At 36.4% G+C, this 27,118-nt stretch overlaps 2 protein-coding genes and 1 long non-coding RNA gene across 4 annotated transcripts in view; 2 read left to right on the forward strand and 1 right to left on the reverse strand.

Moving 5' to 3' along the window:
- LOC127944818 (collagen alpha-3(IX) chain-like) overlaps window positions 1-3,714 on the forward strand; it is a 28,252-nt gene extending 24,538 nt beyond the window's left edge. Inside the window, exons 28-32 of the mRNA XM_052541124.1 lie at window positions 1,042-1,188; window positions 1,274-1,328; window positions 1,412-1,594; window positions 2,219-2,296; window positions 2,852-3,714. Coding sequence (XP_052397084.1) covers window positions 1,042-1,188; window positions 1,274-1,328; window positions 1,412-1,594; window positions 2,219-2,296; window positions 2,852-3,036 — 648 coding nt within the window. The 3' untranslated portion in view covers window positions 3,037-3,714. The remainder of the gene's footprint in view (window positions 1-1,041; window positions 1,189-1,273; window positions 1,329-1,411; window positions 1,595-2,218; window positions 2,297-2,851) is intronic.
- Window positions 3,715-7,223: 3,509 nt separating this feature from the next.
- Window positions 7,224-8,324, reverse strand: LOC127944824 (uncharacterized). Its single transcript, XR_008150444.1, has 3 exons — window positions 8,231-8,324; window positions 7,718-7,774; window positions 7,224-7,609 (listed from the first exon to the last, which is right to left on the reverse strand). It is a non-coding gene; the product is annotated as an uncharacterized LOC127944824 (long non-coding RNA).
- Window positions 8,325-9,149: 825 nt separating this feature from the next.
- Window positions 9,150-27,118, forward strand: part of LOC127944820 (minor histocompatibility antigen H13) — a 33,450-nt gene continuing 15,481 nt past the window's right edge. Inside the window, exons 1-8 of one of the 2 annotated variants that reach the window (XM_052541127.1) lie at window positions 9,150-9,532; window positions 10,640-10,738; window positions 14,378-14,460; window positions 14,569-14,657; window positions 14,760-14,845; window positions 21,661-21,786; window positions 21,944-22,001; window positions 26,968-27,051. In XM_052541127.1, the coding sequence (XP_052397087.1) occupies window positions 9,341-9,532; window positions 10,640-10,738; window positions 14,378-14,460; window positions 14,569-14,657; window positions 14,760-14,845; window positions 21,661-21,786; window positions 21,944-22,001; window positions 26,968-27,051 (817 nt within the window). In that variant the 5' untranslated portion in view covers window positions 9,150-9,340. The remainder of the gene's footprint in view (window positions 9,533-10,639; window positions 10,739-14,377; window positions 14,461-14,568; window positions 14,658-14,759; window positions 14,846-21,660; window positions 21,787-21,943; window positions 22,002-26,967; window positions 27,052-27,118) is intronic. The other variant, XM_052541126.1, reaches the window with a different exon arrangement.

Below are 27,118 nucleotides of genomic sequence, written 5' to 3' on the forward strand. Positions count from 1 at the left end.
CAGCAACATATGGAAAAAAAGAACTATGAACTAGTTCATTTTTGGAACTGTGAACTTAGTGAACTTAGTTCAAAATTTTGTAGTTTGAACTATGAACTGAACTAGTTCATTTTAAAATTTGTGAATTTAACTTTGAACTTGTTCATGTAGAAAGTGAACTTTCCCAACACTGCTGATCCACCATCTGATCTGGACACAGACTGGATCTGATGGCTACAGTGACCTCGGAACAAGAGAGAAACAGACAAATATTAGCGTAGATGCCATTCTTCTAATGATGTAGAAAGTACATCAGGTGTGATGGGAAGTGTTCCTGGTTCCGGTTTTCCTAATTAATGCAGACTAAAAATCCTTTAATGGATTTGGATATTAAAAGCATATTAGTATGTTATGTGTAAGCCAGGTTAAAGAGATGGGTCTTTAATCTAGATTTAAACTGCAAGAGTGTGTCGGCCTCTCGAACAATGTTAGGTAGGTTATTCCAGGGTTTAGGCACCAAATAGGAAAAGGATCTGCCGCCTGCAGTTGATTTTGATATTCTAGGTATTATCAAATTGAGTTTTGAGAACGTAGTGGACGTAGAGGAGTATAATGTAAAAGGAGCTCATTCAAATACTGAGGCGCTAAACCATTCAGGGCTTTATAAGTAATAAGCAATATTTTAAAATCTATACAATGTTTGATAGGGAGCCAGTGCAGTGTGGACAGGACCGGGCTAATATGGTCATACTTCCTGGTTCTAGTAAGAACTCTTGCTGCTGCATTTTGGACTAGCTGTAGTTTGTTTACCAAGCGTGCAGAACAACCACCCAATAAAGCATTAAAATAATCTAACCTTGAAGTCATAAATGCATGGATTAACATTTCTGCATTTGACATTGAGAGCATAGGCCGTAATTTAGATATATTTTTGAGATGGAAAAATGCAGTTTTACAAATGCTAGAAACGTGGCTTATACTGTAAGTGACTGAAATGCTTACAGTATTTGGGACCAAATGCAAAACATTTTATGCTGCTATGTGGATTTCCCTGTGTCATAGTCCGGTAAGCGTGGTGAGCTTGGAGCCAAAGGAGTTGTAGGACCACAGGGAGAGACCGGATCCAGGGGGGCACCTGGAAAACCAGGACCGATGGGATTCCAAGGAGAGCAAGGCTTTCCAGGGGTTGCTGGAAAGACTGGTGTTCCTGTAAGCAACTGCCAGATGATAGATTTTGGTACTGCGCTGTAAAGACAAATGATGTTTCACGAGTGCTGTTGTGATTATATTGTAGGGCAAACTGGCTAGTGAGCAGCACATCAGAGAACTGTGTGGCTCCATGATTGATGGTAAGACCTCTGTTCACCCATAAACTGCATAAATGAACAGGTTCACAATGAAACCTGAGACGTATTGTTGGTGTTGATCTCAGATCAGATAGCTCAGCTCGCTGCTAACCTGAGAAGACCTCTGGCTCCTGGTGCTGTGGGACGGCCTGGACCACCGGGGCCTCCAGGAAAACAAGGGGAAGTTGGATCCATTGGTCACCCTGGATCCCTCGGCCCACCAGGTTATAGAGGACTGCCAGGAGATCTCGGTGATCCTGGTCCTCGAGGTGAGAGACGGGTCATGGAGGGCTTTTATTTTTTTACCAAATGGTTAAAAGAATAAATGTCACTGAGGTTGCTTTATAATCAGTTAATGCAGTGCATTTGTTAAGAGTATTAATTATATTAGTTAAGAATATTAATCTTTATTTTTTTGTTAGTTTAATACAACTGTTCATTGTTAGCTCAGATCCATTAAATAATATTAATACAACTTTTGATTTTAGTTTGACTTTTTATTGATAGTTCATGTTAACTGATGTATTTAACATTGTATTAAACAGAACCTTATGTAAAAAGTGTTTACCCAGGACAGGCTTTAACTACTTGAAAACTCACTCACATTTTACATAGGTCTAGAGTAAGAGGATTTGTGTTTTTGTTGTTGTTTTGTTGTTTTAACAGTTGCTTAGATACATTTTTGAACACTTAGGTAACTTTTTCAAAACCTTTCACGCAGTTCTCCTATTTCTCTATTGAGAACCGGGTCCTAGCCAATGTAAAAAAACGTTTTTCACTGCTGTGAAAATTGATATTTGCTATTATGTGTATGAATCCAGGAAAAATGCTATCTTAATATGAATTCATATACCACATTCCAGAATTAATTGTGATGTATCTTAATTCTGCAGGAGATGTTGGTGAACCAGGTGATAAGGGGCCTGTTGGTAAAGCAATCGAAGGGCCCACTGGAGACCAGGGTGACCCGGGTAAGTACAGTCTTTTCATAAGAACATTTAATTGCACCCCAGTCACCATTCACACACACACACACACACACACACACACAAAACCAAATGCATTACCAGTGCAGCTTGTCAATGTAAAGTAGTTTTTTAAGAAACACACAGCCACGCTGTCTAATCAGTATCAAACATTAACTTAAAAAACAGGTCCTAAATTATTAGTGCGCAATAAAAAGGTAGTTGGGTCAGAGATGGCAGGCAGTACTCTCCCTGATTAAAAACAGCATGGGATTGATTCCCAAGAACATGCCAGTGAACGTTTGTGACTTCATTATCTGACATTAATGTTCAGCTCAAACATAACTATAAGAAATTACCATAAATAACAACAATAAAGTATATGAGCAATCAATCATAAAATTATTATATATATCTGTACTGAATCTGACAATTAGAAACCAGTTTCAACTGAAACAGAGCAATATCAGAGAAATATCTGGATAGATGTGCAGTTCTTGTAGTTCTTTTTCAAACATCTGCAATTCGTTGTCTTATATCATTGTTCTCTATGGCCATCAGGTCTGCCCGGCGTGCATGGCATCGTCAAAGACGGCCGTGACGGAGCACCTGGAGATCCAGGAGAAGCAGGAGAAGCAGGACGAGCCGGCAGACCGGGACACCAGGGATCACCTGGAATCTGTGACACATCAGCGTGCCAAGGAGCAGTGGTTCACGGGAAGTCCTCCAACCCTAAGAACCATTAACAGGAGAGACAACAGAATTCCCTTTCAGGAATGCTTCTGGAGGAGAAACACAACTTAAGAGGTGTCAGTGGATGTCAGTCCAGTGTATTCAGAGCTGCACGAACATTGATTATCAGAGAGGAACGATCACGAGTTCATCTGTGTAACTCAAAAGGCCTGAAGTATCAACATGTGTAGATACAACAAAAGACTAAATACATCACACCGTGAAACTAGTTGATGCAAAAGAGAATTTAGTCTTTGTGTTAGAAGTCTTCTTGTACATACAGGAGCCTTTAAAAGTGTAATGGAGAACAACTTTGAGCTTCATGAGGGGTTTTACAGCACCTCAAATCCTGACCTCGAAACTGGAGGCTTGTTTGAGCCATCAAGAAATGAAACCAACATATTGGATATATTTCTGAAAATTGATTTTTATTTTTTTTTCCTTAAATGTTTAACATTCAAAGTCAGGAACAAACTTTAAGCATTAATTGAGATGCTTCAAACACACTTCCTGTAAAATATGTCATTGGCCATCTGTGGGCTTTATCAACCTTCTCCACTAGATAATGGTGCTGTTAAACTATTAAATATGATTTTAAATACTATTTATTATTTCTGAGTTACTGTTGTGTGTACAGTGTTTCTACATCATGGTATTGTAAGAAAAACTGAATAAAGCCACTTTTCAGTAAATTATTTCTCTTAGAGCTCATGTCTCTGAACCCTGGTAAATATATAATAACGCTTATATATCATACATTAATACAAGAAGTAGCATGCCTTTCAAACAAACAAGGCATATAAATACAACCAAGTACACATCGCAACACTTTCAAAGGGCACTGAGTTTGCTCTGCAGAGCGTTTGAAAAAAGGATTGATGTGTTGTGCCTCGTTCTACCCTGGAGCTGGTCTATGACAACAAACACTCAGGGTCTTCTGGACACACACTACTGGACAAGGTGAACTAGCATCATGCAATAAACCAAAATGCAAGAAATATTAGATGACAAACTACATTTACTCATTCACAAAAAGGAAGTCAGCTGTCTGAGGACAAATTCTCAGGGTTTGACAAATTTGGAAATTTGGAATTTGGAAATTCAGAAACAGAGTGGCTTCCTGTATGTTTATGAGCTGAAATGTAAGAAGTAATACCCCCCTGGTTCATTGATGGTCAGATGACTTCAGGAACAGTTCAAAAGAGTCTGTAGTGTGTTGATTGTACTCCATACACTCAGCACTATGTATCTTTCTGAGGTCACATATTCTTCTAGTAGAAATGGTTGATTATGTCATTGCCATAATACTTGAGATGTAATCTCTTTCTGGACCAGTAGGTGGTACTTTACACTGCATTCTGAAGTCACCTTATTAGAGGCATTTTCAAATAAGACTTCTCTGCACTATTTAAAGGGTTAGTTCACCCAAAAATCTAAATGATGTCATTAATGACTCACCCTCATGTCGTTCCAAAGCCGTGAGACCTCCATTCATCTTCAGAACACAGTTTAAAGGGTACATAACATACACTGTTTCACCTAATCTCATGTTAATTTTAAGTACCTATAGAGTAGTACAGCATCCTACATATATCCAGAAAGTCTTTAGTTTTATCATATTTATAAAAGAAAAATACAGCTTTCCAATTCTTTCCGTAAAAAGCCGAGCTCCTTGAGGTGTGCCGTGAGATGAGCTATAATACTGATGTTTTGTGTTGTTTCAATTAACATATGTTCACTTATGTGTTGATTTCTAACAAAATACAGAAATCTGATGCAATTTTACCTACATGAATGGGGTCTTTTAGGAAACGATGTGCAAATCCAGCGTAGACTTGGGCCTTGTTTATAAAACATTCGTCACTCAAATGACCAGAACACACAAACGCACTTGATACACTCCATTGCTGCCACGGAAAAACAAACTGCATCCACTGTTCATGTAACGCTGGGCCTTGGGGAAGCTGAACATAGTAAACTTTCCCTCACATCCAAAAACGAACTTATTTGGAGGCATTCTAGAAACAAATCCTAATCACTGCCGAGGATTTTGAAGTGCATTAATGTGCGTGGTCTCGCTCTCCTCTGGTCAATGGGTGCGCGCGGGTGATAAGGAAATCATAGACTGAAGACCAAGGTAAACAATTAATTAATCTTTTCTGTTTATTATAGCATTATAGTACTCTTCGAGAGTGAGCAAAAGGGCTGGCAAAATCACTTTGGACCCCTCACATCCAGCACACTCCCTCTTTGAACTGTTGCCATCTGGTCGACGCTACAGAGCACTGAGCACCAGAACGACCAGACACAGGAACAGTTTCTTCCCCCAGGCAATCCATCTCATAATCACTTGACAATAACTGTGGAACATACAACACTATTTATACACTTATTAATCTAACAAATATACTTACATCTACATTTAAATTTGCACATAATATACCTGTACATACAACTGTCTATTGTTATACAGGTGCTGATTTATTTAACTAATTCCATTCAAAAAGTAAAACTTGTATCTTATATTCATTTATTACACACATACTGATATATTTCAAATGTTTATTTCTTTTAATTTTGATGATTATAACTGACAAATAAGGAAAATCCCAAATTCAGCATATCAGAACATTAGAATATAACTTAAAGGGGGGGGGGGCAGGGACCAGTGGATTGAGTTTATTATTAAAGAGCATCGACGGAGTTGTGCAAGTGTTTGTGTTTGCGATGTTGTCATCAAACTGCACTTTCCACATGTACACCTTAAAAAAATAAAAAAATAAATACAAAAAGATGACAAAGTGGAACTTAGTCATTTTCCAAACCCGCTAAGCAAATATATACAGTTTCAGTACATACCACATAGAGACGTCGTTGCTGATGCTGCTCTTGTTAAATTTCAGCCTCTGGATCTGATTCTGGATCATAAATATACGCTGAATCTGACTGTTAGCCATGGTTTTTTTTGGATGATGGTTTTTTCCACACGGTAATGTCACAACTTCTAAACGCTCTCAACACAAAAGCCTACTGGCGCCCCTGATTCTTTAGCTCCACCCACACGTCACGCCTCCAGCCGCTCGTGTTTTTCCGGGAAAAATCGGTACAGACTATCTTTCTCTTATGAATATAATAAAACTAAAGACTTTTTGGAGTTATGAAGGATGCAGTACTACTCTATCTACAGAATTCAATTCTTAGTTGGGGCTCCTTTTGAGAACAGGGATACCATGGTCCTTAAACCAGGTACTGGTAGCTTTGGCACTGTGTGCAGGTGCCAAGTCCTGTTGGAAAATGAAATCTGCCTCTCCATAAAGTTGGTCAGCAGGAGCATGAAGTGCTCTAAAACTTCCTGGTATACGGCTGTGTTAACCTTTGACCTCAGAAAACACAGTGAACCAACACCAGCAGATGACATGGCACTGCAAACCATCAATGATTGTGGAAACTTTACACTGGACCTCAAACAACTTGGATTGTGTGCCTCTCCTCTCTTCCTCCAGACTCTGGGACCCTGATTTCCAAAGGAAATGCAAAATTTACTTTCATCAGAGAACATAACTTTGGTCCACTTCTAATCTTCTGAGATACTGAATTTGGGATTTTCCTTAGTTGTCAGTTATAAACATCAAAATTAAAAGAAATAAACATTTGAAATATATCAGTCTGTGTGTAATGAATGAATATAATATACAAGTTTAAATTTTTGAATGGAATTTGTAAAATAAATAAACTTTTTCATTATATTCTAATTATATAACCAGCACCTGTATATCTGTACATACAATTGTTAATTTATATATTTTTTATTCCTTATTTACTTGTTCTATTTTATTTATTTATTTTAAATCTGTGTCAAATCTTTTTTGTTCTATCTGTCCTTCTGTTACACTATGGAAGCTACTGTCATGGAAACAAATTCCTTGTATGCAACCATACCTTGCAATAAAAGCTCAATCTGATTCTGATTCCACATACTGTATATGTCCCAACAAAGAAGACTAATAAGAGAAACAACAACCAATTTAACATGTAATAAAAGTAATACAAAAATCTAATGCATATATTTGTCATTAATATTTGTCAGTAAAGTGCATCCTCTGATTCTACTCTTTCTCTCTTTTCTGTTTCATTCTTTTAATTTGAACTACATTCATAAACTTTATTACTTTTCACAATTATTTATTCATGTCATATTTATTCACAATAATTTCTTTATCATTCATTATATGTTAATTAACAGTGAGTGGTGGATTCAGGCATTACAGTGTGTCACACTCGTACTGACTCTTATTCTGCCTGAAAGGATGAAAGGGACGTACTGAAGGAGGAGCGATTCGACCAATCAGACGAAAGGAGCATTTCAGCACTGCCCACCTGTGCGAATTAAATGTTGAAGCCATAAACCGATCTGTAAACCCCAAATGAAAAATGAAATGATGAAAATGTGCCACGCTATGTTCCCCACTCTGATGGAAACAGCCAATGCAGCATGGAAATGGAGAAGCATGAAAACACAATCTCCTCCTCATCTGAAAGGAATAAATGTGCCCTTCCAAAAGATGCTTCTTGTTCTGAGTCTCAGTCCTGTAAGGGGAGAGACAGAAACAGATCACCAACATTTTGAGAGTCCAGAGAAACAATAACAGATACCAAGCTCTGAGCCTCCAGGCTGTGAGGAAAGAGTTTCCCTACATTCAGAGTCTTCATCCAGCGAGACAATAACAGATGCAGCCATCCTGAGTCTCCATCCTAGTGAGACAAAGCAAATTGACCAAATTCTGTGTCTCTAGCCCAGAGAGGCAGAAGACACACAGACATCTTCAGCAAGGTTATCTCAAATTACTTTCGTCTGCTTTTGCCAAACTTTTGGATTCCAAACGTTTGATGCATTATAGGGTTCCTTACCTTATTAGTTTCAGTTTATCTCATTCCTTTGATAGCAACACCCAATTGAATCAATTGAATTTCATGCATCTTATGCACTTTATTCCTTTTTCATTTATTGTGTTAATTTGATAGAAGTGCTGATTACTCTTGCCAATCTTTTGTTAATAAAATGTATTTTATTACAGTTGTGTCTTCCTTTTGTTGGCAATACAGTAAGAGGTTCTACGTGTTTAATATCTTTCTTATCTAATGTATTCATAACCGCAACTTAAAGGGTTAGTTCACCCAGAAAGGAAAATTATGTCATTAATAACCCACCTTCATGTTGTTCCAAACCCGTAAGACCTCCGTTTATCTTCTGAACACAGTTTAAGATATTTTAGATTTAGTCCGAGAGCTCTCAGTCCCTCCAAAGGTAAGAAAAACATCATCAAAGTAGTCCATGTGAGACTTAAGCTGTTAACTTGTTTAATGTGTCTGACACTCCCTCTGAGTTCAAACAAACCAATATCCCGGAGTAATGCATTTACTCAAACAGTACACTGACTAAACTGCTGTGAAGAGAGAACTGAAGATGAACACCGGGATGAGCCAGATAACGAACAAGACATTGACTCGTTCATGAGTCAAGAACCGCTTCTGTCAGACGCGTCTGATTCGAGAACCGAGGAGCTGATGATACTGCGCAATATTAAAACGTCCAGACATAGAATTTAAGTCCAATGAGTAAATTAGAAATAGAAGGGCTAATTAAAAAAGCATTAAAAGATATGTGGCAAATTAAATGGGATGGTGAGAATAAAGGACGACATTTATACAATATTCAAAGAACAGTTTGAATTTGAGAGGAGAATTTGTGGGAATAGAAAGGAAGATAGCATAATGCACACTGCACTTAACCAGTCTTTATTTATAATAGGTAACATGAGTCTGGACTTTGTGTAAAATGTGATCTTCCTGAAACAGTTGAACATATTTTAATAAAATGTAAAGGATATGATAATGAAAGATTACAACTCACAGAAGCACTTAATGTAGAAATAAATACAATCTCACTTCAGAAATTGTTAAATAAAGATGTGGATATAGAAATGCTTCACAGATTAATGAAGTATCTCAAAGATACAGAGGTAATAAACAGGATTTAAAGAATTAACACTAAGGTTATTTTCTTTCTTTCTTTTTTATTTTTTGAGTTAGTTTTCATTACCGTCAATGCTCCACACTCCATCCTAGTAGGTGGCGGTAAATGCACCTAAAGCTGGTTTGCCAACCGCCATAAAACGTCAAAGAAGAAGAAGACATCACCGGGGAGAGTTAGGAAACGTGGCCTTAAGAGAGATCTGAGCTCATCTCAATGAGAAGCACGCTCAGTTGACACTCTCAGTATCTATATTTAAGGGTCACAGTAATTAAACGCGCGAAAACATGGCTGATGTGGAGCAAAACGCAGCTGTGCCAGACGGATCCAGTAACGGCTCGGATGCCGTTAACGGGACCGCTGGCCGGTTCGTGTCCAGTGCCGAGGGCACAGCTCTGGCGTACGGGAGCCTGCTGCTCATGGCCCTGCTGCCCATCTTCTTCGGAGCACTCAAGTCCGTGGGCTGCTCCAAGAGCAAGGTAACCTAAGTTAATTAAATACAGTCCACATGAAAGAATGTGCGAAGATAATGTAACGTTACGTTAAAAGCCGCTTTAATAGTTCAATCAGTAACTAACTACACGATCAACATTAACTGACGCAATTTGCAAACATGCATTAGTGAGAAGTCCGACGTGCTGCAGTTCATCGAGAATTGAGTTGGTTTGAGAGTTGCAGGTTTGTTATAGTGCCATGTGTTACCCAATACATCATTTAACTTTAATAATCGCATCTACAGAGATGTCGTATGTATGCTTACTGGACATTTGTCAATATTTACTTACTAGTGTAATTATGTAATTCCCAAACCGTATGATTTCGCTGTGTGCTATATTTTGTTTGTATATATGTATATGATGGAAGGCATCAGATGACCCTGTTAAAAGACACGTCAGAAGTGAGGCGAGTTGCAGAAATGTTTGAACGTGTGTATGACGTGTGAGAAGGGTACTTCGACTCCACAGACGTGTGCCACAAAAAATACATTTGTTGATGACTACATCTCTGCATTAAACCTACCATCTAAATAATACATCATCATCAGAGGTGTAATTTTACCAAGTATTAAACCCTAATACAAATGAAAGAGAACATGTTTATCTATAACCCAATAATATAAGTTAAAATAAGCAATATCTTAAGTATACTTTCATGCATATAGTCATTTATTTGTATTTTAACTAAAGGGGTGTTTAATCAAAATCAAGCATAGTGGTTAGAGAGTTTGACTCCTGTGAGTTTGAGTCTCGGGACCGCATTACCACGACTGAGGTGCCCTCGAACAAGGCACTGAACCCCCAACTGCTCCCCGGGCACCGCAGCATAAATGATGCCCACTGCTCCGGGTGTGTGTTCATGGTTTGGGTGTGTGTTCACTACTCTGTGTGTGTGCACTTTGGATGGATTAAATTCAGAGCACAAATTCTGTTTGTGGCTGTATGTCACTTTCACTAATCATTACAGCTTGGGTTCCTAATAATATTTTACATGTTTCCTATCCTATGTCAAGGTACAGAAGCGTATGGAGCACAAAGTAGACTATGTGTGTATATTACTGTAACAGTGTTTCTGTTTCTCTCTGTCAGAGTGCTTCAGATATGCCTGAGACCATCACAAGCAGAGATGCTGCTCGATTCCCCATCATTGCCAGCTGCACTCTCTTTGGCCTATATCTCTTTTTCAAGGTGACTTTGTGTGTGTGTGTGTGTGTGTGCCTTCAGTCATAGTGACACTATTACAAATTGCTTAATTTTTGTGTTTAGGTTGAATGTGTGGTATTCAAATGTTAAAGCAAAAACGTGAAAATGATACAACCAGTATCTCGTTAGTTTGTAGTAAATGCAATGTAATTCTTACTTTTGACTACAACATAACTTAATTTGCTACTTAATAGTAAGGTAGTTAAGTTTAGGTATGGGTAGGATTAAGGAATCTAAAGTATGGTCATGCAGAAGGCATTAATATGTGCTCTGTAAGTACAACTAAACAGCAACATGCTAGTAATATGCCTGGTAGTTAATTGGTCCTTAAAGTGTTAATCATTGCTTTAAGTAGGGTTGGGGAAAATTTTAATTTCTGCCATTTTAAATGTTTCTGTTTAAGAAACTTAATAAATAGAAAATAATTATTTAAATTTAAAAATAACTATAATTTTAAATTAAGAATTAAACTAAACGAAACAAGTGTTTTAACAAATCACTGTTATATGAACAAAACAAATTCATGTAAAACAATTGCACAAGTGAGGCATGCAAGCATGGGAAAAATGACACACTTCATGTGTAATAATGGGGGCGTTTAAACTTATTTTAATATGCCGTTTAGCCATTCGTAGCAATGGCCGTTTACTTCCGAGTCTAGAATGGCCCACACATTTCCAAAATGGAGCGTTCAGATGAGGGGGATCAAAAACAGGACCGAAAACAATCTATTACTACTAAATTATGATGTATCTTGAGACAAAAGTGGTTCTCAGAGAACCGTATACATTTTTAAAAAAGGCAGTCCATTAATACTTTGGGCCAGGGTTGTCAATCTGAATTCCTGGAGGGCTGGAGCCCTGCAGAGTTTAGATTCAACCCTAATTAAACACACCTGATACAACTAATGAAGTCCTTCAGGCTTATTTGTAAACTGCATTGTATGCGTGTTGGAGCAGGGCCCTCCAGGAACTGAGTTTGACACCCCTGCTTTAGGCTGAATGATGAGTGATTAAAATAATTAAATTGTTTTTTCCTTGATAGGAGAGCTGCACGATTAATCGTTAAAAGATCACAATTTTGATTCAGGGGACTTTCACACTGGCAGTTTAGTTCGAAACGGGGCACGGTTCGCATGAAAAATCGCTAATGTGAATGCTGTCATCGGACCCTGGTGTGCACTGGGGTACTGAACCTGAGTTTGGTTGCTCCCGAACTGTGGCGCAGTTCGCGAGAATGTGCAAGCAGCACTCACTCGGGTGCACACTTGTTCAGGAAGTAAAGTATCCCGCGCATACTGTTGATATTCTTGTTTCCTCAACACACAAGAGAGTCGAGGTTGATTCCACACACTCCTAAAAATCTAAATTTAATTAAAATCAAATAATTAAAAATAATTATGCTGTGCATAATATCACCAAAATAAAAATACAAAATTACAACTGTCACAAACTGTCTTTTTTATCTACACCATATTCTTTCTGTCTTATGCACGTTTCACACATACTCCGTCTGCAGTGCGTATGCGTTGTGTGTTTTTTACGCACCCATGTTAATGGATCCCAGCGTTCACACTGCACGCGGTTGCGGTCCGTCAGTGCGTTCCAGGAGCAGTGCGTCTGCAACAGTGCAGTGATCGTTGACGTACCGAGTCTATTTTTGCTGTGCTGCACGCGCTGAATTAAAGTGACAACGCATTGTTCGTTGTAAAAATTAACATGGATCGACACGGAAATGCAGTCATTTCACAATAAATGTATACTAATTAAAGCCTAATGTGTTTCACATGCAACACATGAGTTTTGGCTAGATTCTGTTAAACCCCTTTATGTGCAAACATCGCCGACGGCCCCAGTTTATTATTGTTTCACTTTCACAGCACGTTAAACATCACTCTCTTACTTGATCTGGACAAACTGTGCATCAATTGAAAGTTTAAAGACTCTAGCTTCGATATTTGACCAATATTTTGATAAAACATTGTTGCAGTGACAGATATTTAGTGATTTATGTCAGGAGTGCAAAATAATAAATCCGTATTATGCCACATTTTGAATAGAAATTCACCACTCACTCGTATTCAGTCACGTCAGCAGCGGTTTATTTGTGTTCACATAGACTCACTGAACAGCATCAATGATGATTTATAGACCAAAGATGCATATCTGCGGAGATATATGGATATATTTACTGATGTTTACTTCATATTTCTTCAGACAGAATCGTAATTTCTATTCATTTTCCACTGATTTACGCGATCTGATGATAAATAGCCTCTGCCAGAGCCGTCTCTGTGTGTTTGCTTCCGTTTACTCGAGCTGTGACCCAGACAGACTCTGATTGGACGTTCGGCTTTTCAATCAAAAGACAGTCCCAAAACCGGACAGCGTCAGATCGTGTCACATGGTTCGTGAACACTTCCTGGTTCATATCTGCTCACAACAACACTGAAACACCTCTGTACACACGAAATATCCGAATAATAAACCCGCGATTACGATAGAAAAGCTTGGTATGAGATTTTCTTGAGATCTGGGGCATTTTATAAAATATAAAAAAAAAAATGTACATCGGAAATGCTAACTTGTGCAGCTATGAAAAAGGCTACAAATAGCATATTTTTACAACAGTAAACGACCAAATTCCACCCCTGATCGCTAAAGGAAGTTATTATAAACACTCGATCGGGGTTTAAAGTGAGTTTTGAGTAAAAGTGTACTAATAATTTCATAAATTGTCTGTTGTAGCTTGATGCTAACGTTAGCTCGTGCTACTAATAGCAGGTGCTTTTCTTCTTCATAATGCATTTTTGTCTCAATAATTCACTTAAGGTCGTAATAAAATGTTTTGTTGTATTTTTATAGTAAGACTTTTGATAAATAAGGGCTAAATGCAAAGAGAGACTGAAGTGAGATCGCTGCTTTGTTGCTTTGTAAAGCCTGAAAAGCCACAATCAAGGCTAATAAAGGTGGAATAAAAACAAAAGAATAATGCGGATAATGTGTCATACCCGGCGGAGGTGTGAAAGACTCGTTTGGTGAGAACAATACAATGAATCGGGGAGTTTTGCAAAGCCAACACACACAAAATACACAGAAGAGTTTACATGTGAGATCTTACAGAGATGACAAGGGCCATAAATCAATCTGATTACCCTTCTCTAAAAACACACATGACATGGCCTTAGAAAATATTTCATAAAATTCACAGTTTTACAGATTAGATTATGACATTTCTAATGAAGTTTTGAAATACTTGTGGCTTTAGCTACACTCTATTTCTAAACTCATATCTTACATCAACACATTTTTAAATGCATTTTAAAAATATGTTTTTAATATTTTTATTTTTGTTTTTATGTTTGAGCTTATATATCTCTATTATCATAACAGTCTGAGTGATTCTGATTCCTGAACAGTAAACTTTTAAGTGTCAGCTTTGTGAACAAATGTTGAATATGTATCTAGTCAGAAAGAATCATGAGCAGAAACCTTTTTATTTTGGGTATGTCATTTCTGTCTCCATGCCAAAAAAGGAGGTGCCTAGAAAGGGGTTAACTGAAATATGCATATTTTGCTACTTGACTTAAAAGCATTCATTAAAATGTTTTTTTTTTCCTTGTAGATTTTCTCGCAGGAATACATTAACTTGCTGCTATCCATGTATTTCTTCGTGCTTGGAATATTAGCGCTGTCTCACACAATGAGGTATGAAAATACATACAACATCTAAATTCTTTTATGATTTTTGGAATTGTTTAATGCTTTTAATATGAGATGATTTAGGTATTAACTACTTTGGTTTTGCTGTCCCAGTCCGTTTATGTGCAGAGTTTTCCCTGCTAACTGGCCAAATAAGCAGTACCAGCTGCTGTTCACCCAGGGCTCAGGAGAAAGCAAAGAGGGTGAGAAGTGTTTAGACATTTACAAAATAAAAATAATAAATTCTGTCTGTGATGGCAAAGTTCTGTATAAATGCTCTTAAACTTACCTGTTATTTCCTACAGAGATTGTCAACTATGAGTTTGACACCAAGGATCTGATATGCCTGGGAATCAGCAGTGTGGTAGGGGTCTGGTATGTCCTGAAAAAGGTAGAGTAGATCTTTCTTAATTAGTTTAATTTAATAAAATTTTGTTTAATTCTGCTGATCACTGATGTTTTACATAGGCCAAATGGATTGTTAGTCTTGCACATGCATATTCTGTGTGTACATGTGTAAATACAGTAAACGGCAGTAGTTTCAAGTTAAGTACCTGCCCTTAAACTATATTTTGTCTTGGTCACACTGACCAAACTTTATGATTTTGTTTCATTGTAATATGTTGAACAAATATAGAAATATTTGACATTTATGCATGAAAGCATTGGGCATCATTCACTAATATCTAATAACACACTAATTGCATGTTTATATGTGCTTGCATATGTATGCATACAAATTTACCTTTACCCTTATTATTTTAAGTAAGCAAGCCCATGCTATGCTCACAGCTAGAAATTAAACCATCTCCACATTTACATTGGACAAACGCATTTATCCAAAGTGACTTTGGATATCCAAATCTCCAAATTTTATGGAGATTGGACTGTAGGTGAATATATTCAAAGTATGTGTCTATTGTCATTTACTTTGAATTTGCCACAAGTTATATTTTTAATAACAGATTTAAGTGGTTACAGGCTTAATAAATAATACTTAAAATTTCTATATGTGCTTAAATGACTTTAAATTCAGGAACCCTGCTAATTGCTGCTATATATATGTTTGTATACATGTATATATTAGACATACATTATGGATTTATATATATATATATATATATATATATATATATATATATATATATATATATATATATATATATATATATATATATATATATATATATATATATATATATATATATGGGATGTGCATTTCAAGCAAAAGTAATAATTTATAATCGCTGGATATTATTTGATTAGTATTCAATAATCGCCGCCCTCCCGTGCATGCACCCACTATTCAGGCTTTCAATCTGTATGATAACTAACATATATTACAGAATAGTCTATGCTAACCCAAGCCAATTGATGGTTGTATGATTGCTGAAACAAATTAATATAACATAACCGAATGACAGCACTTATTAACATAACAGGCCGTCTATTATCAACTGCTCACAAGGCTGTAGGAGCCTAGGACGTTTCTATTTTTTTAAAATGAGCATGAATATTCATAGCATTTAAAATAAAATAAAAAGTTTACAGATTAAGATCAGAACAGATTAATTCAGACATGAATATTAGGCTTAAAACGCATTACGTGCTAAAACAGAATATCATAAAACACAGTAGGCTACGCGCTAAAACATATTGTGAACAGCCTGAATGACGGCACTAATTTGAACATTAATTTTAATGTCTGTATTTCATTTTTTTGTTTAAACCATGAGCATGTCCACAGTTCTAGTTATTGGGGCTACCCTCTGTCACGTTCTCCTTCCCCTGCTGGCCTGTAGACTCACACTGCACTTCACGCTCCCGGCCGGGGTTCTGTCCATCTCTAATACTGTCAGATTCTGTCCTCTTCCTTGAAAAAAGTAGGTAGTACTTATAAGGACCCGCCAAACCGAGGGCGAGCTTTTAATTAATATAGTATATTAATTATACTAATATAGAGCCTTACACGGCCCGGCCCGGGGTTAATCAGATTCCTCTGCCTGAGTCGCTGTCCTCTTTACACAGCTGCTGTTGCAGCCATTATAATAGTTTAGTTTAGTTTTTTTAATTATAAAGTGGTCATTTTGTTTTGATTCTTTATTAATTTAATTCAGAAATACGATTCAAACATTTTTTAAATTCAAAGTTTTTTAAATAGCCTACCCAGCGGCCAGCTCCAGACAGTGAGTTGAGCATTTCTGTCAGTTTATCCTTCTCAAAATAATAATAATAATAATAAAAGATTAGCTCATAATATTTTAGGAATTAAGTAACAATTATGACAGTCAAATCATGCTACATTTCATGAAGTAAAATCGAATATATTACACCTGTATACTCTGGCAAAAAAAAATATATATATAAAAAATATGTGGCACCTGTCATTCTTCACGTTTAAAATGAAAAACAGCAATAGGCTTAACTGAAGATTTTTTTAAACACAAATTTATTACACAAGAAACTCGTTTGTATTAAATTGTCCATTTTCTTTTTCCAACATGCACTCAATCTGATTCGTTATTATTTTCGTGCTGCAAATGTTAAACAGGAAAATATAATTGATTGACATGTCACTTGAAAGGAGGTGAATATCTCACTACAAGATTGAAGAGCGTAAAACATTTATTGTTTGTATTTTATCTTAAAATTGACAAAAGCCTGACATTTTATTCCTTCAAAAATTAACAAATCATTTTAATGCAGCTAGCTTATAATCACTACCTAATACGTGAGAAACGGGAAGCTTCTCGCTCAGCACAGTGGAGTGCATCGTTCTGTTAACCTAGTGGTTTGTTATTTTGAGTCGTTTGAGACGCGGTGACAAAGGAGATCCTCTCACAACATAATGCTTAATAAATCTATTGCCGCTCATAATCCTGCTGCACGTATCAGTAGTTCTCTTCTCCGGTGTTAGTGATCACACTGCATGCATACTGCATGCTAATTAAACTGAAGCGCTCTGGTCCACTGCTTCCAACCAACAACGTCCTCTAGAGCAATCACAGTCAACCGAACCGGGCTTTGGGGGTAAGACGTGCTTGCTCACGCTTCACGTCTTTAGAAAATAATTGCACTACCTAATTGATAATCGGTCATTAAATTGACTAGTCGAATATTCGAAAAAATCATATATATATACACACACACACACACACACACACACATTCATGTACCTAGTATTTTAAATCGATGTAAATATTACAAAACAAGCCTCTGTTAGTATGTTAAATTTGAGTTTATCATGCATCTTTGAAATAAAGCTTGATGTCTTTTGTCCGTACAGTCAGCATTATTTCCCTGAATTATGTTGTGCGTGAATTAAATTTTCTGTGAAAGATTGCTGAAACTATTTAGATCTAAAAAAAGTTGGTTGTCCTTAATTTATTTTTATTTTTTTTTCATTTTCAAGACCATTTTCAGAACCTTTTAAAGTCTAAACTACCTTAATTCGTCAAATAAACGCCGGGCCTCTTATAGTGGCCGGGGGCGTGGTCAACATACATGCCCACTGCCAAGTCAAGAACCTGTTGCATCAGTTTTCGGATCACCAGTACTCTGAACCGAGAACCGTTTCTGTCGGACGCGTCAGATTCGAGAACCAAGGAGCTGATGATGCTGCGTGAAGCAGACCGATACTCAGACCGTCTGAACCAAACTGATTCTTCTGGTGATTGATTCTGAACTGATTCTGTGCTAATGATCTCTGTCCACTGGAACACTATCGCTTTTAATTTAAAACGGGTTGTTTAAAACAATTACTTATCAAACAGATGGAATTAGAAATAAAGGCCTGCCTCTAATAAAATCCTGCTTCAAATAAAAGCCTGTTAACTTTCGCAGTTCAGGTAAATAAAGGCACCAGCTTTTATTTGATTAATTACAGTAATTAGACTAATCCACCTTTTTGTAACGAAGACTGATTACTAGATGCTGATCATTGAGAATGATATCTGCCGATACAGATGCTGTTCATTCAAGATTATTTTACACTGTAACTTGTATTAAAGTGGAAGTGTCTGGGGCTCTGTGTGTCGCTTGTACTTAATCTGCTACAGCAATCTGTCAAGCCACACTTAAGAGTGTCATAACAGCATTTATTATTAGAATTTAGTGATAAAATGTACAAGACTTTGAAAGCTGCAACTTTGTTTCTTATCAAAAGTAGCAAAGGTTCTTTGTGATAATTGGATTGGAGATATTACAAATTTTTTTGTGAAAGGAGACCATGGACCTGGCAATCCTGTCTTAAACTACAGGTGGTTCATAGGGTTAGCATTAACATGCATTAACGGTGCTGCATTAATGTGATATTAAATTGAGATCCTGACTCTGTGGTCACTAAAAACCCCAAAGCACTTATGAAGTGTAAGGGTGAGGTCCATGGCGTCATCATAATCCCCATCTACTGAACTGGCTCTGTCAGTCTCTCAGCTCTCCACCTGTAGCTGGTGTGTGGTGAGCGTACTGTGGATGAGGAGAGACCCCGATATGATTGTGAGGAACTTTGGGTATACAGTAGTACATATTAAAGCACTAAATAAATGCTTCATTCACTCACACACTCATTATTGCTTTAACACGGACAGCCCTATATTCAACACAAGTTCTTTACGCAAGTAGTTTTACCCATGAAATAATCTGCCCTGATCACCAGTTGTTTTAAAACAATTAGCTGTTTGCCAATAGCACAGATAATTGCTTTTAGTGGCTAATGTCTATTAATGGTGACATCGGTGTATCCCTAATGATTACCTCTAGGCTAACTGCCATTTGGTCTTAACACTTTCTTAACAGTGACTATTTATGAAATCAGCCCATGATTGAGCAACATCTTTTTCAGACTCTTCAAAATTAAGTTTCCATGGGAGTAAAGTGTTATGTATATGTTGTTGAATAAATTAATTTATCCAGCATTTTAATCATTACCTGCTTCAAAATGCATGCGGTTAAAGAGATCATTGTTTAAGCATTTTCAGTTAGTGAATAACTAAAGGCAGATTAAGGTATATGCTTATATTGCAAATTATAAAGCTTCAATCAGATTTCAGAATAAATACAATACTCGGAGTGTAATACATGGATGCTTAAGTTTTGATCAAGTTTGGTCAAGTTATGTTGCTTTGCATACTGTATTTTCCGGACTATATGTCACACTTTTTTTAATAGTTTGGCTGGTCTTGCGACTTCTAGTCAGGTGCGACTTATTTATCAAAATTAATTTGACATGAACTAAGATGCATGAACCCAGATAAAACATTACCGTCTCCAGCCACAAGAGGGCACTCTATGCTGCTCAGTTCTCCTGTAGTCTACACTGAAAACATAGAGCACCCTCTCACGGCTGGAGACGGTAATGTTTTGACTTAGGTGTGACTTATAGTCCAAAAAATACGGTAGTTTATTGAAATAACTAACCAATAACTTTTGGCTAGTAATCAGTGTGCGTTTAGACATTTCCAATGTCTTGAACTAGATGTGAACTGTAACTGTTAGTGCCAAGAAATTAAATTGGATTTATCCTGGGCTCTCTTGGAGTTTCAACCATTTTTGTTAGTTTTTATTTTTAAATTGGTCTCCAAATTGCAAAGACCACCTTGTGCAATTAATTTACAGTCTAAGTTAGTGTTCCTTTAGTTGGGCTGGATGATAGTGGTTAACCGTTTAAAGTTTGTTCTGCTGTAGTTGTTAGCTTTTAAAAATAATTTATCACTATAAGTCCTTGATTTTCAACTCCCTATATAGGACCCTCAATATTATTCCCCACACAAACCACAGTGTCAAAGCAAGAGGACCGTAGAAAAAAAAAACCTTGGCTTTGTTTGGTCATTTTAGACAGGAAAAAAAAGTACTTTGTGTAATAAAATGCCTGCTTTTATGTTCAGGTTTGCCTGTAGTAAAATTAATATAAAAACTGACGTTTCAAACCAACATAAAATGTAGTAGCTATCTAGTGGTTAAACCACGGAATTTCAGTATATTACATTGATTTACACTGAAGTTTAATTTCAAGTGTCCGCTCACATTTGTCAGTGAACCAAATGAATAATACCAGAGGGTTAAAGTCAGTTCAAGGTTGATTCTGTGATGTCATTGTCCAGATCATTTCAGCTCACTTCCAATAGTGTCTGTGCAGTCAAGTCGACAATGTTGTCACAAATTGTCCCCAATTAAGCAAGCGAAGGGTGACTGTGTCAAACTCCAACATCAGAAATGGAGAAAAAACCTTGGGAGCAACCATAGTGTGTCTGCATCCCGAACAAGGCTAGGTAAATTGTTCCCGAGTGTAGGTGCTAAATAGGAAAAGGATCTGGCGTCCGCAGTTGATTTTTGATATTCTAGGCATTATCACATGGCCAGACTTTTGAGATTGCAGCGGGTGTGAAGGACTATAATAATGTGATTATGAGCTTGATCAAGTACTGAGGAGCTAAAAACCATTCAGGGCTAGTAATTAGCAAGTAATTAGCAAGATTTAAAAATGTACACAATGTTTAATATTATAACAGTTGCTTTTATATTAGGCCTATTAGTAATGGAAAGGCAAACATTATAATACCTTCTCGTTTGCCGTCAGCGTTAAGCAAATATGCATTTATATAATTTAAACAAAACTTTGAATGACTAAAGCACATTTAATTTCACAAACCTTGCAAACTTCAAATCAAGCTGTGATCTTTTGAAGTGTGTATCAGCATGATCACGTGTTCTCTGTGTGATGGTCAGTCCATGTGAATTGAGTGCTTTAAACTATAAACTAATGATTTCAAATTATGTTGCGTTTTATGCATTTGGCCACTGTCAAATTCATGTCATTTTCTCTGTGTGCTGTATGTCAAATGAGTGTTACCCTGGCTTTATTTGGAAAAAATGATTCCCAGTAAGCACACTTCCCACAATACAGAGTGCACTGTTGGTTACAATGTTTACTTTTTAATTATATTTTTATATAATTATTTATGTGTGAGAAATATTAATAGCTCTAAAGTATAAGCATGTTTCTTTTACATGTTTATTTTTAAATCCATTGTCAAATGATTTTGGTTGATCATCGGTTGACCACTAGTATCAACATGTGAATTATGCTTCAGTTATTGTCTGTATTTTACAGCATTGATATGGGAAGAGAAGCATTCAAGCCAAGTTTTATGCAGAGTACATGAGGCCCCTTTTTGTAGTCAAAAGTCTTTGTGTATTTCCTGACAGCACTGGATCGCCAATAACCTGTTTGGTCTGGCTTTTGCCCTGAATGGAGTTGAGCTGCTACACCTCAATAACGTCAGCACTGGATGCATCCTGCTGGGAGGTCTGTTTGTTTACGATGTGTTCTGGGTAAGTTAGGGGATGTTATTACTTTAAAATTTTATATTGTGAAGCCTGCTTAATATAGGGCCCGCCTACAAGATTTGTCCTGGGCCCTGTGAGTTTTGGCACCGGCCCTGTTTCATTCATATCTCCCCATTAATCATGCACTCTGTTTGCTTTCTAGGTTTTTGGCACCAATGTTATGGTGACCGTTGCAAAGTCCTTCGAAGCCCCAATTAAGTGTGAGTATCTAATTTATCCATCCATCCTTCTCTCTATTAACCCTCTGGAGTCGATTAACGCGTATTCGCCTGGAGTCATTTTCTCCTGATAACCCTGAAAAGAACTTAAGTTACACTTTCAGTTTTGATCGTACAGATAAGAGCAATACATCAATCGAATCTGTAAAGGGTCTATTTTTTTTTATTATACAGACCTAAAACTTTGTGCACTTTTAAAATGAAGATAAACAAGATGTGCTATATGCAGCCTTTGTCTGCGCTGATCTTCTTTTATAAACTCGTCGTTAAAATGAGCTGTAACTCCATGAATACTCAAGGAAGAGACATAAGCAATATATCTACAGAAAGCCTGATTAGGTCTACTTTTAAACAAAACAAGTGCTGCTGAAAACAAATATTCTGTGGTAAATATGAAAACAAAGCGATGTCAGTTTTTCACATCTCTCTTCATTATATCTAATGTGACCACGCCCCCGCGCTGAATGCTCTATTCACATTCTAATGTTTTAAACTGAAGCGTGCAGCTTGAACACGCCCACACAACAGAAGGCAACACATCGAGACCGTTCATGTTTTTTTTTTTACTGTTTGCTTCGCAATGAGAGGAATAAGACATTTCACCCCGAAAAGATGTGATGTGGTTGAGGATTTGAGATTTGGATTTCCTCAGAAAAAAAAGATTAAGCACTTTATTCAGCAGATCATAAACATGAGCTAAGTCTCTCTTTATATATATATATATATATATATATATATATATATATATATATAATATTAGTGCTGTCAATCGATCAAAAAAAAAAAAACTAATTAATCGCACAATTTTTAAAAAATTAATCGCGATTAATCCCAATTAAAAGACTGAAACTTTTTGGATATGTAAAATGTAAATAATTAATGTAAACTCAAGACAAAGAAACTATTTAAATTCAAAATATGATTGTTTATTGGAATTTTTGTTTAACTTGTAACACAGATTTTCTCATGTAAACAACATACCTGCAATAAACCATCAATATCCTCCAAATTAACTGTTGGCTTGAAAGCCATATTTATTACAGAAATAAAAACACAGGCATGTAAGTACCATTTGAATTTCAAAACAATCAATGCCAATAAAAAACAAAAATGATTTCTATGTTGAATTCTAAGTGGACTGCAAAAAAATTCCAAAGTGTAGTCATTGCCAGTGCTTTAAGTGGGCCTGTATGCACCAGTACTCAGTACCGCCACTTCCAAATATAGCTCTTGAGCTTACCGCCTCCTCTCCGTGCGCCCAGAACGTGCTTGTAGCGTACCGGTACGCTCATTTGGACATCTGTTTTAATAGAGGTTTTAATCTTTTACCTGCACTGCCGATTTTCAGAGCGCCCTTCACAATGCAAGCTTCCTAATTCATCCCACCCAGAGCAGAAACTACATTACCCATTCACCCTTAAGTTATACAAGTGAATAGCGCATGTGTCGCTTTTCCCACTGTTAAGTGTCAACAACTCAACGTGGCCGGAGAAGGTGTGTGAAACTCGTTGTGAGTTATACTAAAGCAAAATCTTGAGTATTTATTGTCTGATAAACATTAAAAACTGTCTGCGGCGGTTGAGTCGTCCTGCAGCCCCCGCTGGCTGCTCATTGGCTGCAGCATCTTTTTTCTAAGTTCTAAAAAAATACCGTAGACGGCAAGACACAAATTTAGATATTCATTTATCTAATTATCTATAGCCTATGCACAAAGACAATATGGTCTTTTTGTCCCCTTTTTTGTTTTAAAGCTTGATGAAGAGAGAGAGCGCAAGTTGCTGCAGCTGAGGAGGACAGTGATGCACGCGTACAGGAGTGATTGACAGTTCGCGGCACTGTGTACAAAAAATACTCCGCTACACAATTATTTCATTTTTTTCATTTAAGCTTATTAACGTAAGCGTTCAAGAAAGGTCTGATTTACGCACTGTTACAGTCATTGTTTTTTTTTTTTTAAACAATGACATTTGAGTTCATGATTTTAATGTTGCTGTTTCTTGTGGCAGACTAAATGAAGAGTAATGTTTCTTGTGGCAGACTGAAGAGTAATCCGGCAGAGTTTTATACTGAAACTTTCCGTCTAAAAGTCCTTCCTTGGTCTTATCCATATTTCTTTGCACGTTGAACACACATAGGCCACAACTGGAAATAAAAAAAAAACTGCAACCGCGTTAATTGCGTTATTTTTTTTTAACGCGTAAAATATTTCAAATTAATCGAATGCGTTAACGCGCTAATTTTGACAGCACTAATATATATATACATACACACACACCAGTCCCTCCAGAAAAACGCAGATATTGCGTGAACTTGGAAAAACTGTGGTTTGATGAAAAAGAGGAAAAAAAGGTGATTCCCCAACAGCTTTTTCTCACTAGGCTACTACCTTAATGTAAAGAGTAATTTCTTATTACTTCGCATGATAAGCGAGCATACTAAATCACAGAATATTTAAGTTGCAATCTCTTACTGCAACGTAAATTATTTTACATACTACTAATATAATTACAACTAAGTTTTTGGTACTGTTCTGTAACAAAAAAGTGCAATATTACAACTGTTAAGTTGCATCAACTTCTGAATGAAACTACAACAGTGTTAGTAGCCTAGTGAGAAGGGGGTGTTGGGGGAATCACCTTTTTTTCTCTATTTCATCAAACTAGTTTTCGCTAGTTCTCGCAATATAATTTGGCTTCCACTGTCATGTAACAAATCGGGAAACTGCTTTGCGCGTTCTTTTGCGCTTATTTTTGTTGGCAATTAAGAATGATTTGCACGCTTCAAGTTTCACCCTGGTTTCACCACGGGGTTTGCAGATGATGTTCACGTCACGTAATTACGTCACTTCACAAGGTTCCCATGACAATAGGGGGAAAATGGTGCTTAACTTGTGTGAAGTAAACGCAACCTTTTTCAACTTTCTGCTAATATATATGTGGTTTTTGCAACGAAAATACAGGGAATTATGAAATCATGCTAGCCCCGCATATTTTGCTTTCTGAAATCGGCAATTTATGCTGCAAAAGAACGGCGTATTCGAGAAAATGCGACCCCGCATAAATATGTACTAGTTTTCACATAACGTGTAAACATTTTACTAGTTAGACTTTTTCCAAACTATAATTCCTGACTAAATGTATAATCAAGTGAAATATTATGAAGTTTCAATAATAAACTACATGTTCTTTTAATTTACCCCCCCCCCCCCCCAAAAAAAAAACAAACATGAAAAATATTCTCAGCTAAATATTCTCTTTCAACATTGATAATAATAACAATAGATATTTTTTTTTTTGTAGAAAATAAGATTGTTAAAAGGATTTCTGAAGGATTGTGTGAGTGGAGTAATGATGCAAAACATTCAGTTTGAAAGTCAGCTTTGATTGTTCCCAATAAACTGTTTAACTGCTCCCCCAAGTGGATATTAAATTATGTTGTGTTGATAAATATATTCTAAATAAAACTACAAACATAAAATTATATACATTTGTTGTCCTCACATTCTTTCCTGTAACTCCTCACTCTTAGTCACACAGCTGAATGAAAGGCTCATTATGCGGCTCATTATGCAGGGCTTTTTCTTCTCAGGTGTAAATCACAATGATATTCATGATGGTTGACACCTACTCGCATATGCCTTTTACCAACAAAAAGTGTCTTAGAAAATTTAAATCAATATATTGTTTTCTGTAAGGGAGTAAACAAGAAGATTTTCACATAATTTAGAAAGAACAATTCTAGGCTACAAGCTCCAGTTCTCAAAAATCCCGGGAACCATTGTTCTGTATGTGTTTTATTGCCTTATTCAACTGATTTAACATTTTTAGTTTTTCACTAACCATGCATAAAAATGTTTTTCTTAAAAACACAATCATGTTCATATATGCTGCTCACATATTATTATTATTATTATTATTATTATTGTTATAGCCCAGTATGTGCTGATTACAGTGAGATTAGACTTTAGCCATTTAAATGTGGATAAGAAACTGAAAAAAAAAAAAACACATATCAGGGCATGACAAAACTTCTCCAGGCCCCAAAAATACCCTTAGATGTTGAATCTCCAGAACAGATGATTGGTGGTGGTTGGTTATCGGAGGATTGGCCATTCGGATAATTTCCCTGGATTTCATTAGGGAAGTATCAAATTCAAATTTTCACTTGGCCTAGGGCTACAGCAAATCATCTACAAAAACTGATCATGAAAACAGTTGAGTCGAACAAAACTCATCTGAAAATTATCAGAAGACACAAAGTTGAGATGTTGTGGGAAAACCTGACACAAACTTTATATTAATGTTTTATATTAAAATTTCACAAAACAATCGTCATCCATGTAATGAAAACAACTGGACATTAGTATTATTTGGTTACCAACACTCTTTAAAATACTTATGTGCAACACAAAATAAAGTCATACAGCTTTGGGACAATATGATCACAATGTTGTTGTTGTTTTTTTTTGTTGTTTTTTTAGCTGTTAAACAATCTCTTAATTCAAACAAACTCGTATACCATTTACTGTATACTAATATTTCCGTTTAGCTTGAATCATCCTCAATGCAAGTCTGTTAAACTTTGCAGACTGCGCTGGACAGGCATGAGCACATAATGTATAACAAAATATAGCATGCACTTAGTTTCATTTTTGTTTGCATAGTGAATTACACATTTAAAGTTATTTTTAATAAAAAATATAATACATGCAATATAATAAAATGTACAGTGTGCCTATACATTTTTATTAGAAATTAATCTAATATTGTTTACTATTTATTTTTGTTTTTATCCAGATATACTGGAAAAGGGCTTGCAGTTTACTTAGTAAAAGAGGCATAGGGACCCTGATATTCACCTCTTCTGCTAGAAATTACTACTTCTCTTCATTCTCTTCAGTTAATTCTTACTCTTATATTCCACCATTTCCACTCATTTTCTCTTTTAGTGGTTTTCCCACAAGATTTGCTGGAAAAAGGTTTGGGTGCCAGTAACTTTGCCATGTTGGGACTGGGGGACATTGTCATTCCAGGTAAATATGACATGCTATTTATCCACAATAGAACCTGTAAACATCAAACCATGAACACTGTTCATTA

The sequence above is a fragment of the Carassius gibelio genome, chromosome A23, assembly GCF_023724105.1.
Source record: "Carassius gibelio isolate Cgi1373 ecotype wild population from Czech Republic chromosome A23, carGib1.2-hapl.c, whole genome shotgun sequence".
NCBI lineage: Eukaryota > Metazoa > Chordata > Actinopteri > Cypriniformes > Cyprinidae > Carassius > Carassius gibelio.